This window comes from Cinclus cinclus, chromosome 20 (genome assembly GCF_963662255.1).
Source record: "Cinclus cinclus chromosome 20, bCinCin1.1, whole genome shotgun sequence".
Lineage (NCBI taxonomy): Eukaryota > Metazoa > Chordata > Aves > Passeriformes > Cinclidae > Cinclus > Cinclus cinclus.
This window is the reverse complement of record NC_085065.1, coordinates 9,085,824-9,098,662: the sequence shown is the minus strand read 5'-3', so window position 1 is coordinate 9,098,662 and position 12,839 is coordinate 9,085,824. Positions and strand designations below refer to the sequence as shown.

General features: G+C 40.2%; 1 protein-coding gene across 1 annotated transcript in view; it reads left to right on the top strand.

Annotated features, from left to right (window-relative positions):
* The first annotated feature begins 1,462 nt into the window (after nucleotides 1-1,462).
* PECAM1 (platelet and endothelial cell adhesion molecule 1) overlaps nucleotides 1,463-12,839 on the top strand; it is a 29,898-nt gene continuing 18,521 nt past the window's right edge. The window contains exons 1-10 of the mRNA XM_062506568.1: nucleotides 1,463-1,496; nucleotides 1,652-1,678; nucleotides 2,821-3,114; nucleotides 3,821-4,120; nucleotides 4,229-4,498; nucleotides 4,877-5,137; nucleotides 6,073-6,354; nucleotides 8,198-8,479; nucleotides 8,914-9,021; nucleotides 9,880-9,907. Of these exons, the coding sequence (XP_062362552.1) occupies nucleotides 1,463-1,496; nucleotides 1,652-1,678; nucleotides 2,821-3,114; nucleotides 3,821-4,120; nucleotides 4,229-4,498; nucleotides 4,877-5,137; nucleotides 6,073-6,354; nucleotides 8,198-8,479; nucleotides 8,914-9,021; nucleotides 9,880-9,907 (1,886 nt within the window). The remainder of the gene's footprint in view (nucleotides 1,497-1,651; nucleotides 1,679-2,820; nucleotides 3,115-3,820; nucleotides 4,121-4,228; nucleotides 4,499-4,876; nucleotides 5,138-6,072; nucleotides 6,355-8,197; nucleotides 8,480-8,913; nucleotides 9,022-9,879; nucleotides 9,908-12,839) is intronic.

The window sequence follows — 12,839 nt, the reverse complement described above, 5'->3', positions numbered from 1 at the left end:
TGGACAAACACTATTGCTAGTTAACAGCTTAGTCTTAATTGCTGTGACTATTGTGCCATTCTGTAAAACAGCCAGAAGGGCCTTGTTCATGCAGCCCATACATTGTTAAATAGATGAGCGTTTTCCTTCTGTTTCCTTTTGCAAAATTCCATGCTGATGTGGCTAATACAATCATTGAAGTAGACTTATAACTTTAAAATACTGGTTTTGGGGAAAAGCTTTAATTCACCCCAGGAGAAAAGAAAGGGATTTCATATGAACAGTGAATCTTATGAGAACTGTCTTTCTCATTTATGGACTTCTGTGAATGTATTTTGTATTGTTTCATGCAGTGTTTTTAACAAGCCTGGAAAATACTGCTGGAATTAAAGGAAAGCATTGACTCTGTCCACAGGGGAAAGAATAGAGATTAAGAGTTGAGCACTCAGTTTTCAAGAGTAACTAAATCACAGCTTAGGGAACTCTGGGTCACACAACTTGAGAAACACTTTCTGAAGGGCTTGGTCTCAACTCATTTTGTCAGGCCTATAGGCTTCGGTCAGTATCAGAGCTAGATGGAATGGCTTAAGTCTGGTTTAAAACTAGGCTGATAAACTGAGAGGAATATCCTGGACAACAGAGAAGCATTCTCTGTTGAAGATTCTGCCAGTACTGCTGCAGATTTCTGCTGAGAATTGAAACTTCATCCAATTCTTTTCCTGAGGGGTTTAAGGTTTGTCATTGTGTGTCCTTTGCACTGTCCTAACTGCATAAAATAAAATCTGGTGCAGATCCATGTTTTTGATATATGATGGTAGTACAAGAGATCCACCTGTCAATATTCTAGTCTCACACAACAGTACCTTTGCTTTTTGAGATAATTTGAATTTATTGTATAACCCTACAGTAAAGCAGTTCTTTGCCACAACAAAAATGGGAGACCTAGAAATGGAGGTAAAGGGGGGAAATTAGTAATTATGTACATCTATTCTCTGAAAGAGTCCTCTGTTAGGATGTAGGGTAATATTTGCTCAAGTATCTGCTGAGGTCAAGTAGCAAAGATAATTTGTGTTCCTAAATGGTTAACCATGTCTTAAAAATACCCATATTGACAGGAACTGCAGGATAATGTCATTGGAACTTCTTGTTTTTTTAATACACCTTAAGAAATTAAACAAAGCAAATGCATTTGGTAGCGCCCTCAGGAAAAGTCCAGTCACTTCCTGACCAGTAATCTGCCTGGGAGCAGCAGATACATTCTCATTGTTTGCCATTTCCAGTTTCCAGTAATGGGAACGATTACTTGATCCAGCCAGTTTCTGCTGGAGATCTGGGAAAACATACAAATTTTAATGGCAAATTTTTATCGGTTTCCATAAAACAAGGGGAAAAAGCGTAACGTGGTTTTGCTACCTGGAGGCATCACCTCTGATAATGAATATTGTTTTATTTTGGAACTGAAGTGTCTGTTTTCAGCAACGAGATGTATCTTGCTCTTCTGGTGATTTTCTTGCAGTGTAAGTTTGATAACTAAATCCCTGCGTGGGTACCTGGTACCCTGGGTGTTTCTGGTTTGTCTGGGGTTGGTTGAGGCTTTTTACAGTTTTGCATTACTGTCTCTCAATCTGTAAGCTTTGAAAATAACATTTCTTCTCTTTTTTTTCCCCCCCAGGTTCAGAACTTTACGCTCAGAGGAACGGTAGGGAATGGTAGATTTTTGTTGGGGTTTTTTGAATAGAAATTTAATATAACTAATTTAACTAATTCCTCAGTTGGTATGCATCTATAACAGAGTTTATTTGGATTTGCTGTAAAATAGCTCAGTATGAAGTTTAGCTATATGAGAAAAAAAGGGTTTATTTGGTGGTGTTTCTTGGTATAGTATTTAAATCAGAGGTGTGCTGCTCATACCTTAATAAAGGTTTGGGTGAAAACTTTCCTAGAGTAATTTGCTTTACTGAGCCACAAAAGATGTGCGACGGAAAATTAGCATTTTGTTTTGATATGTAAAAATCCCTCTTGTGCCCACAGTGAAGGAGGGAGGATAAAATTAGAGAATATAAGTTAAGGGCACCATGTCCTGGTCTTGCAAAAGAATTGATCATGTCTGAGCAGAGTTCAGAAATTGTGTTCTGAAAGGCACACATTTAATTTTATCATCCTGCTGGCTCCCAGCACGTACATTCTGCATGCTTCCTTTTTTCCATCACCTGGGAGAAATGTTTGCTCCTTGCTGTCATGTGGTTTATTCATATGCAAAGAAATTCACAGCTTTTCACTGATTTTATGCCTCAGACTCTCTAGCACGAACACATTATAAATAACTGGGAAGTGTGCAGGACAAGGGACTTCTTTAGATGTAGGAAAATTTTTCTGTTCATGTATCTAATACTAATTTCTAATACAATTCTAATACAATCTAATGCAATTTCTAATACAAATCCTGACCAAAATGGGCATAGCCCAAAAGTGTAAGTTCTAAAGGAAGACAAAGTGAATGAACTAATACATTTTTCTCTATACTTGTTCTTTGAGATGTGAGAATATAAATATCAATTATATCAGGAGTCTAACAGTTGTAACATTTAAACTACAAATTTATTTTCTTACTGTGGTTATAAAAATAGAATGTATTTCTATACACACATACATATCTATATAAATACTGCCATGAACTTTATTTCTAAAAGCACTTATCAATTTAAATTGTAATATTCCTATCAAATTAAATGTAAATGTTTAATTAATTTTTGTAATTTAAATGTAGCAGCTTGAGATAACTGTGTTATTTTGGACTAATTTAAAATAAATATAACTTTTTCTTTTTTATTTTCTATCAAGTTTTTACTTTCAACAAAGTTGAAATCAGGGTTCAGCCATCTGACAAGGTGAAGAATGGAGCTCCAATGTCAATTATCTGCCATGCTGATATTAGCAAAAACACTGATTTCCAGCTGAAGCATAATTTTACAATTTATAAGGACAAGAAGCTTGTGTTTATGACCGTATCAGACAAAGAAGATGCACGGTATGAAATACCTGTGGCCAGATCTTCAGATACAGGAGAGTATGATTGTACTGTGCAAGCAGATGGAAAGAAGGATTTCAGTAACTCCATCTATGTTTGGGTAGCAGGTGAGTGTTCTGTCAGACATGGCAGATGAGATACAGGGAGAGAACAACCTTACAGGGAAGCAGTAATAGTCAGTGCTAAACAGGGTATCTTGCAAAATGTGTTTTATTTGTCGACATCACAGTACTTGATGAGAGTCTGGTACTAATCAGGATCCCAAGGCTCCAGAACAGATCAGTGCTAGTCAGGAACACAGTCTCTGCCACCATCCCCACTATCCTGAGCTTCTGTTCCCTAGACTAGAGAAAGCATTATTTGTGAAAGTTGTGTCCACCCCAATAACCATGGCGAGGGGTGGGCAGATTCCTGGAAGTGCTGGAAATAACGTACAGGGATGCTCAGGGTGTGAGAGCCATCACCAAAGCCAGCATCAGCCATGGCCACTTTTGTAGCCAGTGTTGTATCAGTCTTGTTCTTTCATCTCTTATGAGATCAGAGGCCACCTCCATCTGTACACTCTCTAGACGTGTTCTTGACTGCAGGTGATGTTTTCCCCTTGGAAAAGCATCTTGGAAAGAATTTGTCAGCACTGAGTAATTGCAGGGTCATCTTTTGGTTCTTGCAAACTATTTGCATCAGTTAATCTTAACTATTTAACATCAGTTAAACTTAATTATTTAAGTGTAAATAATTCCCACAGTCATCAAAGATACTGTTTATTTCAGGATTATGCAATGTTCTGTTTCTTTTCTTGGTTTCTGTCGGAAGGAATGACCAAGCCAATCCTGACTGCTGATAAAAAAGAAGTTTCAGAGGGTGAAGTTGTGAAATTACGTTGTGAGCTGCCAGAAGAAGTACCTCCTCTAGAGTTCTTTTTCCGGAAGATAAAGACAAATTCAGCACCTAAAGAAAAACGTGTACCTGAACAAAACCAAAATTTTTCTGAAGTCGAATTTCATGTTGAAGAGGGAGATAATATTTTACAGTTTGATTGCTTTGGCAAGAGACAAGTAAGATCTGGATGGGAAAGCTCACAACACAGCAACAGTACACTTGTCACAGTCAAGGGTAAGTTGCTTAACTTTCTACATTTCTTTGCTTGCTATAGATAAAAATCGGGTCACATATTTATATGTATATCTATCTATCTGTATGTTTATATGCATTCTCTTGCAGAACCATTTATAAAGCCCACTCTGATCACCAGGCCCTCCAGTAACATTACAGAAGGAGACCAAATAGAATTTGAGTGCTCAACTGAGGTAGCTCAAATGCGTGGCATTGAAATAATCTTCCAGAAAAACAGGACAATATTGAACAGTGTACATGATGAGAAGTCTTTGAAATACTCTACAGTAGCTACTCAAGAGGATAGTGGTGAATACCTGTGTAAGGTGGAGCAAGGAGCAGTGTCTAAAACCACCAAACTGAATGTCTTTGTGTCAGGTAAAACCTCTGTTCATCTTAGATTTTACTTGAAGTATTAATATTTAAATTTAAATTTGGCAGAATTCAGGATCCAAGTGTAACCTCCAGATCCAAGCATAAATTTTCTCTAAGTTAAAGGCTAGTTATATTTTAGTTTCTGATTTTTGCCCACCTATACTTCCCAACTAAAGTAATATCCTCAAACAACCTGTGAAAATTGCTTTCAAGGAATTGCTAAGTTTCTGTTGTGAAAATACAATAATATTAAAATAACACAATGATCTTGTTCCCGAATTACAAGCTATCAGTATGTCCTTCATTCTGTAGACTTTGAGATCAGTAGTAATATTCTTCCAGGCTCACTTTGAATGAATCAGCTCTCTTTTTATCTTGCAGAATTATTCCCCAAGCCAACACTGTCTGCTTCTATGACTAAGTTGGATGAAAATAAAGATTTAATTTTGAGTTGCAGCATTAATGGTTTTCGGAGCGCCAACTTCTCTATAGTACGGAAAAGTTCCAGTGGAGATATCCTGTTGAAGAATTCTAGAGTCTTAGCAATTAAAGTTAATGTGAATGATACTGGATCTTACACCTGCAAAGCTGCAGTAAAAGGAATAGTCAAGGAGAGCAAACGTGTAAGGATCAATGTTTATGGTGAGTTGACAGAGACTTAGAACCACGAGGGTGGGGGAGGATCTAAACCAGACACTTATAAATAAGGACATCTGTTTACAGAATCAGTCTGTAGTACATGAACTAGCAGGGTGTCTGTTAGTTCTTACAATGTGACTTTCTGTGGGGTGTGCTTTAGCAGCACAGGATTTGGTGTATTGTGACATAATCAAGTCATATTTTCCAGGGCTGGCCCTCAGAGAAGGGATTTGGTTTGGCTTCCTGCTAGGTTGTGGTGGGGACCAGATAAACTCTCATTCATTACCATTTGCAGGGGCCAGGAATGTTCTGCAAAACTTTCGTTTTGATCTGAAGTTCTGTCAGTGTCTGCCTTGAATCTCTACCCCTGACCCTCCAGGCAGAAAGCCAGGAGAGCCAGGGGTCATCTGGTTGGCTCTGCTCTGGAAAAATTCAAAACTCAAAAAAGTTCGTTGCTATAAACACAGCCCCCTCACCAGGTCACCAACTGGGAATTCTCCAGTTCCCTTCCCTGTCATGGAACAGGCACAGTGCTTCTCCAGTCTGTCAAAGGGATGAACTGGATTGTTCACTGTACTGCTGGAACAGGGCCCTGAGGAGGAGCTGAGCTAGCATGGTCCCTCTCAGGTCATACAAGGAGCACTCTTGTTCCTTGGGTCAGAGCTACTTCTGGAGTTTGGATGATTCACAGCTGTTTCACTGATCCTTGCCTTGTTTTGCTTCATATTCTCCCTGTATGCTTCTTTATTCAAAGTCACATATATTCTATTATCTATGATACTGATTTGTTCAAGTCCCCTCATTTCCATTCTATTGATGAGTAAGAGCTTCCCAGTATAGACTGTGTGTGCAAACTAGCTAAATGTTGTATATTTATGTTTTCTACAAGATAACTGTGTTTTTTGGCCTTATGCAGTGTAATTTTGTTCACCTTTTAGCTCCAGTCTCCAAGCCAACTCTTTCAGTTGTCAGTGGTTCACCAGAGGTGGTGTTAGGGAATCCTCTACAATTAATCTGTCAGTCAGTGATGGGAACACCACCAATAACATTCACATTCTACAAAGGGGATGAAATTAAGAAAAATGTAACAAATGACACATATGCTATGTTCTTGGATGAAGATATTGGACTAAATGACAATGGAGGATACAAATGTGATGCTAGAAACAGTCACTCCAGCGGTGTGAAAACTAGCAATATTCTAAATGTCACAGTGATAGGTAAGTCTGTTTAATTCTTCTTCTTGTCTCATGTCACATTTAGAGTTTTGAAACTGCAGCAGCAAATGGTGGACTAAGCAAAATAGATTTGAAATGTTTAAAAGTTCTTGCTCACTTGACTTAAAATAATTGCCTATCACAGCACAGTAGTCCAGGACCAGAGCAGAAGTCAATTCTTGATCTTTGTAAAAGAAGAGGTAATTTCTCTCTACCAAGCAGTTTTCGGTTTTGCGTCCTGGTTAAAACCCAAATTGTGTTGGTCTTAATAATATAAACTTGTCAATAATAGACTGTTTTCCTTCTGAGTTTTGACACTGAGTTGTGTATGACTAGAACAGATAAGTCCAGAATTGTTGCATTTCTTCTGAGTCAGTTGGATTGTTGCACACTCTCCTCTTGCTGAGCTCTCAAACAGTACTTTCTATACAGTATTTGCATTCACCCAGACTACAGCACCTTAGGACTCACCCTAAATTCAAAAGTTCCACCATTTACTAACAGCACAGAGAAGCTCAATGATAAAACTCTGATAAAACAGGGAGATTTAAAGTCAAGGTATTATGAAATAACAAGGTACAAATAAACAAACACAAAGCATAATCTCGGTCCATTAACAAGTGGGTATTTCTTTGCTGGAACTGGTGTATCCCAGCTGTCAGAGCTGTGGTTTGGGTTATGTTGTGGTACTGTTTAGAAGTTCTGAAGAGAAGGTAATTTTTTTGGAGCCTGGTGAGCCAGTCTTGCACAGTTCACCACTGGTGAGGTGGTGAATTCTCTGTATTCTGTCCTTCCTGTCTGTACCAGATCTGGATTATGTTTTCCAGAGCAATTCTCTCTGTCAGGGGCTCAGTCGTAGTAACCCATGTCTTATATCTAAATCTGCTTCCTAATACAAATGCAGCTTTCACAACCAGCATATTTTCATATCAAATCTGGTTTCCTTCCTCTGCTTCTGTACCAGTGTTGCTTTAATGATTCCTTCTTTACATCTGTCTTGTGTTATCCATAGCCCTTCCCCAAACACATTTGTAGTATTTCCAGAGAATTCTTCTTTTGGAATTTTAGGAAAACATGCTTCATATCCCAAACATTTTGCAAAGCTGCTGACATTCTACATGTCTTGCATCACACAATGTGTGTCCACTTTCTACCCCTGTAATTAAAAAGGCTGAATCTCATCTACTCCTAGACTAGTTCTTTGTATGCTCGTACGCTTCATTTGTAAACCAGCAGACTTAAGAACTATGGTTTGGCTATGCATAGTATTACAATTTGTTCAAATGCAAAGTAACTTCTCTCCTGTGTTTGCTATCTTCTGTAACCACTGAAATATGGGATTTGCTTATGTCTTTGGAGAACTCGATCCATTATCTCCTGACACCTTCCATTGTATATTAAAAGTTACAAGAATACACTTACCATAGAGTTAGCATACAACAGCATAACTCTACACAACTATGAAAGCAGAACTACATAAATTGCACCATATTTACACAATGGAACTGCTGAGTGTATTATTTCTGGAAATCAAATCATTTGTAGGCTGGGGCCAGGGTGGCATCCAAAGAATTTTAAGGAAAGAGACTGACTGACCTCTGTGGAATGGATATAATTTCTTCCCGAGTCTGCTTTGTTTCTTTATCATGCCCTCTCTATTTCTGGGTATATAAAAATATTTACTAGAGGATGCTGTTTGGCAGAGGCTGTTCAGAAAGATTAATACTGTGCATTCAGTCTCTGTTTAACTAAGTATTAAAGCAAGCATTTCTGCAATACAATATTTTGTCATCAAAGTTATTTCTAATACTGCTAATATTTGTTTTCTTTGTGCTTTCCTCTGTAGTACCAATCAGGGATGCCAGTTTGGGCAGTTTTCCATATGGAGAAGTAGAAGTTGGCAGTGATACTACTTTCCTCTGCTCTGTGAAAGAAGGATCTTGGCCAATTGACTTCAAGTTTTTTAAAAAAACTGATCATGAAGTTCTTCTGCATGAAGTAAGGGAATATTCAGACAGAACCATATGGCACAAGAAGACAATGAAGAGGAAAGACACAGGAACCTATTATTGCATGGCTTCGAACCGAGCCAGCGTGAATGTGAGGAGCCGTCCAATAACCATCAGTGGTGAGCTCATTAATAATAAGCTGCCTATTCTGTCACCTTTATAGGTGAGGACATCTCATTTGAGAGGTTCCTAAGTATAACTCCCCTACTGGAGTGGTTTACACCACCTTACTGGTGGATTTTGTTCCACTGCTGTCGGAAGTTAAACAGAGAGTTGTCTATAAACCGAGATTGTCCAGCTTACATAGAAAAATTTAGAGCGTGCCTGAAAGCCAAAGGGGCAAGATGCAAACTAAAACCAAGCTGTTGATGTACTGAGCTTTTGGTCACAAAGGAGAGCCTCACTAGGGAACTTGGCATGCAAGTCTCTCCCAAGATCTCCAGTGTATTAGAAGGTTGTTGTGTAGTAAAACGAAAGGCCAAGAACTGCAGAATTTGGAAGTGTTGACCTATCACTGTAACTACTCTTTTAAACATGTTTTTCTTTTTTCCAGTCATCTTAGCAGCTTGGCAGAAAGGAGTCATTGCTGCTTTTGTCCTAACAGCCATGGCAGGAGCAGGAGCCATTGCTTTATGGTGGTTTTTGCGTAAGAAGAAAAAGGGTAATGAATGGCTCCCTTCTCTTTGTTCGGGGACAAATGTATTGCAGTTAAACTTGAATTTGTCTCAGCAGCAAAGGCTTGTGGGGGTAAGGCTTCAGAGATGACTAAACACGATTAAAAGATTCTACTTAGAAATGCCAAGTGACCCAAATTAGGCTGCAAATGTGCTGAAGTTTTCCAGGCATATTGGGCAAAACATATAACTAACAGTGCTGGGCAGGCACTAGGGAAGCAAAGGTTTTATAAAATATAGGCCAGAATTACACTGTTCCCATGCAGTGCTAGGTCTGAAATTCAGTCTTGGGCAATGTAGAGGCAGACAGGGCCTGAGGAGGCTTCTGATCCCTTATAGAGCTGTAACAATTTGATTTGGGGTCCCAACTCAGGTGTAATTGAGCTACTTCTCTAGTCCTCATGAAGCAAATTTAGTTTATTGGTTTATGGGATTAGATTTTTTTCTTCCACTCCGTAATACAATTTCATTTAGGGATTTGTCTTTTATCATTAAGGTATTTTTTTAGATCTAGTTATTTCAGAAAATAAGTAAATCTGATTTATCCTGTGATATGCTGTACATGGCAAATTATTTGGGAAAATTTGGAGCATCTGGATGTCCCAGATTGCTTAAATTGGCTTGGTTAAAATCTGGTTCTTGGGATCTAGGGTTCTCTGTGAAAGAGATTTAAGAGACCTGAGAGATAAACAGGATATAAGACATGAGGTAATTTATTTTGTGACAACAAGGAGAAATTATTCTGCCAGGAGTAGACAATCACTGTATTTTTGTTTTTAATTTTTACTTTTTAATTCTTTACTTGTACAGTCTATTAATAGATGTTTTTGTTTTTCTCTGTCAAGCTAAAGGACCATCCATGGAGATGTCTGGGTAAGATGCCTTCCTGTCTGGGTTTCGGCTGGGATAGAGTTAATTTTCTTCTTAGCAGCTGGTACAGTGCTGTGTTTTGCATTTAGTGTGAGAATGAGGTTGATAACACTGCTGTTTTAGTTAAGTAGTGCTTACACTAAGTCAAGGACTTTTCACTTTCCCATGCTCTGCCAGTGAGCATGGGCACAAGAAACCAGGCAGGATCGTGGCCAGGACAGTTGACCCAAACTGTCAGAGAGATCTTCCACACCACAGTGTCATTCCCAGTATAGAAACTGGGGGGGGTGGAATTGTCTGGGAGGCACTGGTCTGTGCTCTGGGCTGGGCTGGGCATCAGTTAGCAGGTGCTGAGCAAATGTATCGAGCATCACTTGTTTTTCCTGAGTTTTACTCCTCTCTCTCTCTCTCCTTCTATTATTATTATTATTACTATTATTATTACTATTATTATATTTTACTTTATTCCAAACATTAAACTGTTCTTATCTCAACTGTTCTTACCTGGGTTTTACCTTTTTCCAACCCTCCTTGTCCCACTGGGAGTGGGGTGGGTGAGGGAGGGTGCTTAGTTACCAGCTGGGGTTAAACCACAACAGCCCTTTTTAGCATCCAACGAGGGACTCAAAGTTAACAACAGATCTGACCAATGCATGTTGAGAAAAGTTTGTTACAAGCATTCCTTATGGTTTAATAACCACTGGTCACGGTGTTGATTTGTTTGCCCTCAGAGCTGTGTTCTCCAACACCTTGCTTGCACTACTGCACCTTGTTATGTTTGTTGCCTTCGGGACAGGGCTGAGGGTATTGTTTTAACTCACTTGGTCTGGTCTCAGCTCTGCCATCACCTGTGTGTGGGGAGACACCTGTTGGGAATTATTCACAATTACATCTCTTACCGATTCTTCAGACAACCGGCCTACGGAGGAGAGACATCTTCCCACAGCCTCTCTTTCTTCTTCTCCACCCTAATTACCAGAGCATTTGAGAATTAGGAAAATTTTGAATATACTTGGGATGTTGGAACTAGCACGGTCCTATTGGTAGGAACCAGCAAGTGGCTGAATGTGGTTCAGCTCTTGTTTAGGATCAAAAATTTATTTGCAGTTACTCCAACCCCCACAACAGGCACAGCTGTGGGCAGGGCACTCAAAACTCCGATGACAGGCACTGTAGTCACTGAAACCCTGGCAGCAAGCATTGTGATTACTCACCCCAGGGGTGGGTGATGCAGCTGAACCTGAGGACCAACCCCTGTCTGTAGCAGTTGCCCCTCAAAAAAGGAAGAGAAATGCACAGGAAAGATGGCATGTTTAGTAAAGAAGGACAGAGCAGGGTCATAAGAGGAACAGGAGGAAGAGGCAGAACAAGAGGCACTTGATTCCTATCCCTGAGTGAGCTGTGGGATATGCAAAAAGATTTCAGTCACCATCCAGGTAAGCACTTTATCACCTGGCTGCTCTGATGCTGGGATAATGGGGCTGGTGGTGTGGATTTAGAGGGTAGGGAAGCCAAGCAGCTGTGATAATTTTTTAGGGAAGGGTGAATTGACAGGATGATTGGAAGACTAACACAAGTCCTCAGGCTCTGGAGGCAGCTCTTGTCAAGGAAAAGTATTTCTTCAAGGATGATGTTGTTTCACACAGGCAAGTATGGAGAGAGGTTCCCAGTAAAGCAGGGAATTAGCCATGCTTAGAGGTAGATAATTATTATGACTCAAACAACACACAGTCACTCACAGATCCAGATGAAGTCTAATGTACACAAACCACATATCAGAAACTTGCACACCAGAGTGTACCATCATCATACATCAACTCACTGGCAGTGTCTGGAGACATAGAGAGGCACCAATGGTGGAGGCAGTGGCTCCCCTGCTTTAGCAGTACACAGAAAAATCTTTTTCTTCCTTGTCCCTGATGTGGAGAAACTGGTAGAGCAACTCAAAGAGGATATAGATTCTACTCCCCACATACATGGTCCAGAATCTCAGCTGGTAACATAAAGTGTTGTTTGGTCAAGGGTGGATATTGAGGGTACACATCAGGGGAGGCCCTGTTTTGTTATGCAGGCCTACAGAGACAACATGAGGAAGTGGGATGCAAATACTACCTCAGCCCTACATGAATTGCAAGGAAAAATAATCACAAGAGGGTGTTCTTCCAGGAAAGTTGGCCAGTGCAGTCTGCAGTTCCCCAGACAGTGTGGAAGGGCTGATCTTACTCCTGATCCTATGGAAAGGAATTCTAATCCATTTTCACAATAAGGAAGTTGGATAAACCCATGATCAAGACTAGAGGGGCTCTGCCTCCAACCATGTGGAAGAGAGGGACAGCCCTGTTTACTGGACTGTGTGGATCACATGGCCCGTAACGTCAGCCCCCAGGAGAATAAGGCTGTAGCAGATACGGGTGCATAGTGTACCCTGATGTAATCAGGCTGTGAAGAGGCAGAGCCCACTTGTGTTCCTGGAGGGGGATTCCAAGAGCTGACTGCTGGAGGCTGAAATCAGCCTGATAGGGAATGTGTGGCAGAAGCCCCACTGGGACTGGCTCAGAGGTTCCATGGGCACAGACTATCTCAGGAGTGGGTACTTCAAGGACCTAGAAGAATCCTGGTGAGCTTTCAGTATAGCAGCCTTGGAGACGGAGGAAATGAAGCATCCTGCTGGTCCCACCTCTTGGAAGACCTTTCTGTTGTGGGGTTACTGAAGACTGAATAAAGCAGATGCTGGTTGCTATCACAGCACAGCCCTGGCAGCAAAACTGTGTCGAGCCTGGGACTGCAGGAGGTGCTGATGCTGCTCAGGGCATCCCTTGTTTTCCTTGGGGTTTGTCTCTCTCTCTCTCTCTCTCTCTCTCTCTCCACTTTTCATTGCTATTATTATTATTAACTTCATTTGAATTATTAAACTGTTCCTATCTGAATCCATTGG